A 4,988-nucleotide genomic window follows, 5' to 3' on the forward strand; every position below is an offset into this window, starting at 1 on the left:
TGCACAAGTCAAAAGTGTCTTTAAAATCAACTCACCAGACCCTACATTCTACAAGAATTCCCTACAGTTGGGGCACCTGGGTGGCTCAGTCGTTAAGCATCTGCCTTCGGCTCAGGGTGTGATCCCGGGGTTCTGGGATCGATCCCCGCATCGGGCTCCCTCCTCTGCTGGGAGCCTGCTTCTTCTCCCACTCCCCCTGCCTGTGTTCCCTCTCTCGCTGTCTCTCTCTGTCAAATAAACACATAAAATTAAAAAAAAAAAAGAATTCCCTACAGCATCAATGACCCTGAAGGCCCAGCCTCTGTTTAAAACTATTTAACAACATCAAGCTCAGCCCCTCCATCCCCACTCAAAGACAACTCTTCAAAATGTAAAAGAAAGACTGTCATTAAAGTCTATGAAAAACAACCTCATATATAGACTTTACTCATCCCACTTCATTTTTTATAATAACTCAACAGGTAAACTAAAGTGACATCACAGTGAACAGTTCATTCTCAGTGAACAGAGGGCAGAATTCAAAAAGCTAATAGAACGAAGACAAGGGCCAAACCTGGCAAAGGGAGGTGAAGGTCCTACAGAGCTGGCTACACTCCCATCTCTAGAAAAGGCTCTAGGGTCTTCCACGACTTGGAGAATTGCTAGAAAACTGCCTTTTCCAGCCTAGGAGTTCCACAGAGGAAAATGTAGGATGGCCCTGTTGCAGAAAAACCACACCTTAAGCTCTGAGTTTATTATCTTGGGCTTTGGGGACCTGGCCGAACTGCAAATCTTCTTTTTTGGACTCTTTCTAATCATGCATCTTGTCACCCTAGCAGGGCACACAGCTATTGTGCTCATCACCCTCATTGACTCCTGCCTCCAGACCCCCATGTATTTCTTCCTTCGCAATCTGTCCACCATTGAAATTTGCTATATATTGGTGATTGTCCCCAACATGCTGGCCAATTTCCTGTCCAGGAGCCAGCGGATGCCTTTCCTGGGCTGTGCCTTGCAAATGCACCTCTTCATCGCCCTGGGTGGTGCAGAGTGTTTCCTCCTGGCCGTGATGGCCTATGATCGTTTCGTGGCCATCTGCAACCCACTGCGCTACACGGTCATCATCACTAGGGCCCTCTGTCTGCAGATGCTGACTCTGGCATGCATCAGTGGCTTTGCACTCTCACTCACCCTTACTACAGTGATATTTCTCCTGCCCTTTTGTCAGTCGCATGAGATCAATCATTTCTTCTGTGACATCCCTGCTGTGCTATTTCTGGCCTGCTCAGACACAAGAGCCAATGAGATTGCAGTCTTCCTTGTCTGCATGCTCATCCTGTTGATTCCCTTCTTGCTGATTCTGCTCTCCTATGCATTCATTATTGCTGCCATCCTCAGAATCCACTCGGCTGAGGGAAGGAGCAAAGCCTTTTCCACGTGCGCTGGGCACCTGCTGGTCTCTGTTCTGCACTATGGCTGTGCAATATTCATCTATATTCGCCCTAAGTCCTGCTACACCCCAGAACAGGACAAAATTGTGTCCTTAATCTACACCAATGTAACTCCCATGCTGTACCCTATGATCTATAGTCTGAGGAACAAGGAAGTCAAGGGTGCCCTCAGAAGACTTCTGCAGAGCTATAACCAAATGAGGCAGCAACCCAATGCAAGGTGAAGGGAAAGATGGGGTCCACTAGAACTAATCTGGCCCCCTTTCAAGAATCCAGTTGGTCATCCCACAGCACACCTTGTGGCTCCACTCCTCCCTCTGAGGACTACTTCATGGTTCTGTGCACCTGTGCCTTACAGCCCCATTTCCTGTGGTCAGAGACATAGAATGAATCCTAAGGCTTTCTAAGCTGTGGCAGTTCTGGGGTGTTTGTGGATGTTTCACTGTCTGTTCATGGACAATTACATCTATCATCTGGAGGACTGTCAGAGACAAAGACACTGACAGGAAGAAGGTCATGAGCTGACCCAAACAAAACAGTAAGATGACCACTTCTCTGGCCAAAGAGCTAGCAGGAACAAAAATACAAAGAGCTCCTAAGACAGATCTAGGTAAAGTGGAAAGGCAGAGCCAACCCTGAAACTGAATCCCACATCATCAGAAAATAACCGGGAGATCACCTGAGACACAACACCACCAACTGAATCAGCAATACCTTGTGTGTACCAGACACTGGTCATGGGACTTGGGATACAGAAAAGCATAAGGCACTGTCTCTGCCCTCAAGAAGCTCACAAATTAGCCTGAGAGGGCAGTTAGACACAAAGACAACTTGTTTTAATGCAATGGTTATGAAGTATTCATTCATAGAAACGAGTAACTAGTCCCAGCACCATACCTATGAATAGCCACATGCTGTTAAAAGGGTCAGGAAGGAAGGGGCCTAGGACCTTGATGAGCCTTCATTTGACAACTAAACCAACACCATGACCATCTCCCTCTAGACTCCATGTTCGGCCAAAAATACATTTCCTTATACTTTAAGCCCATAAAGCATTCTTAAGTGATGCATGGAAAAACATCATGAGCATCAGTTATTTCCAACCTTGCTTACTCTCCTCACTTCACGGCTCTTACCGTCTTGCTTATCATGCTAGGCAATGACTCCATTTTCTACCACAAAGAGGCCCTCAGAGCCATCAGAGGGGGCATCCCTCAATGGGAGTGGCAGATCTTGGAGGGCAGGAGCCATGTGGATCATTTCTCTAGTGTTCAGCCCTACTTGCTCTTTGGTCAGTGCAACTGCAAGTCACTAAGAGAATATGGTGACAACAGAGAAGAATCCCCTAAAGTCTCTGCCCTGAAGCATGCAGACCAGCAAATTCCTGGTGACAGTCCAGACCTAACAATGTTATGCTGAAAGATAGGTCCACGTTGCTATCAAATGGGACAATCCTATTACACACCTCCTGGGATTGTGGTGAGGATTGCAAGGCACAAGGCTTGGAAAGTGATGCCTAGCCCTGCTCCTGGCATGCGAAGTGCTGAATCCACGGCAGAAGGGATTAGCCACAGCTTGGTGCAGTACCAGGTCCCTCCACACTGCCACCTTGCTAAACTACATCCGTGTAGCCCCAGAGAGAGGGAGAGAGACTGTTGCTGATGTCACCCGCTTTAACCCCACCCAGGCCCTGGGCTTCAGGGCCGTGCAATGCCCTTATAAAAGGGTGCGTGGGCACCCCTGTATTTAGACAACCTTAGGTGGGTGTCTCTTCTTTTATCACTTCAAGAAACATTAGCTCCCACTGCTCTTTCCCCTAAATCCTTCCCTACTTCCAAAATAAACTAGTGAATGTTGACCAGTGTGGGAGCTGGGTGAGGGGAGGGTGGGGTTTTTTAATACTATTCTCTCTCCTGTGTGTAGATGTGTAATTTCCATAATAAAGAGTTTTGAAAGGTAAAGGTACTGATGAGCCTCCTTCGCCCAAGCCCAAGCAGTCCCCTTGCTTGGATGCCCTCTTGCATCGTTGCCGTTTATCTAACCTCCACTCTTCCTTTGAGGCACAGCTCAAGTACCATTTAGTCCATGACCCCTTTTTGATTACTGCCTTGGTCCAGTTCTCATTGAAGGAAACTCTAATGAGAATGTTGCTGACAGGAGTGCAGCCTCAGGTTCCCATCCACCATGGCCCTGCTATCTGTGAGAGAAGGAAGTGACAGTGCCAACCCAAGCAGCCCTGTGCTTGCACATACACACTCATGCGCACATGTACATGCGCAAACGGCCTTGGAGGGGAGGGGGAGGGGCAAAAGCCGAAAGCCCCACCACTCGAAGCAACACAGAGTGCCTTAGGGAGGAGGGAGACCTCTGGAGATCACAGGGCCCCTGCAGGGCTGTGGGGCAGGGAATGGTCAGAGGTGAAATGACGATAGCCCACTACTCTCCTCAGATGTCTGGGGGTGGGGGTGGGGGGGTGTTCCCAGAGGGAAAGAGCCAAGGAATCTGTAAGGTAAGAGAAAATGCCAACTTGGCCTAAGGTGTCCCAAGAAGGGTGGCAAGGCACATTTAGGGGGATTGACTGGATAGGAGATGACATTAGAACATGAGTGGCTGTGGAATAGGATAAGGAAGTTTTTGGGGAGTGAGAGAAATATAGTGACGTTAGTCAGGGGCTGGTTGGGTGCCAGGTGCCTATAGGACATCCTAGTTTGGGTGGCTAACTGACTCGAAGCTCAGGAATTCAAGAAAAATGTTGAGTAGCTGGCAACCGGTAAAGAGATCCATGTTGATTTAACTATCACCTTCTTTGAATTTATACACCCTGGCCCTGTTACCTCTTAACCATAGTCATTACAGATTATGCCTAATGTGTTTTTAAATATATTTACTACAAAAAAAGGGGGGGTGCCTGTGTGTCTCAGTCGGTTGAGCATCTGCGTTTGGCTCACGTCATGATCCCAGGGTCCTGGGATCGAGCCCCTCATCGGGCTCCCTGTTCAGCAGGGAGTCTGCTTCTTCCATTCCCCCTGCTTGTGCTCTTTCTCTCCCTGTCAAATAAATAAATAAAATCTTAAATAAATAAATGAATGAATGAACAAATGAATGAATATATTTACTACATTCCAAGCGAGTTTTCTCTGATTCGGAAACACGAAGGCTGTGACTCCTACACAGGCTGTGAGGTGCTGAGCCCTCCTGAGTACCTAGCCACCTGTGTTTGCTGTGTTCACACACAAATGTGCATGTGTACGGGAGTATTGGAAGGGGGAGAAAAGCAAAATAGTTCTTCATGTAACAATGATGAAATGCTGATGAAGCAAACTATCAGTTGCCCTCCGGAGGAATAACTTTCCAGGTAGGATAGGCATTTTGTGCGAAATTTAGCAATGGGTGCTTTTTGGAAGCAGCTTAAAATCTGGAAGACAGACGAGGCTGTGCCGCACTGGCCCTGAGGTGGTTAGCCTGGGACTGAGGTTTGGTGACTTCGGGGACTTCATCACAATCCTCATAACTGTATTAAGAAAAAGTGCCAATTAAAAGCACTTTCAAAGGGAAGAT

At 47.7% G+C, this 4,988-nt stretch overlaps 1 protein-coding gene across 1 annotated transcript; it reads left to right on the forward strand.

Annotated features, from left to right (window-relative positions):
• The first annotated feature begins 691 nt into the window (after positions 1-691).
• LOC103679678 (olfactory receptor 10V1-like) lies at positions 692-1,654 on the forward strand. The gene has a single exon (XM_008709238.1). The coding sequence runs from the start codon at positions 692-694 to the stop codon at positions 1,652-1,654; it is 963 nt and encodes a 320-aa protein (XP_008707460.1).
• Positions 1,655-4,988: the final 3,334 nt, after the last annotated feature.

This window comes from Ursus maritimus (genome assembly GCF_017311325.1).
Source record: "Ursus maritimus isolate PB19 chromosome X unlocalized genomic scaffold, ASM1731132v1 scaffold_X1, whole genome shotgun sequence".
In the NCBI taxonomy this organism is placed as follows: domain Eukaryota; kingdom Metazoa; phylum Chordata; class Mammalia; order Carnivora; family Ursidae; genus Ursus; species Ursus maritimus.

Coding starts and splice junctions, on each gene's coding strand:
- LOC103679678 (XM_008709238.1), top strand. CDS start 692: ATGGCCCTGTTGCAGAAAAACCACACCTTAAGCTCTGAGTTTATTATC.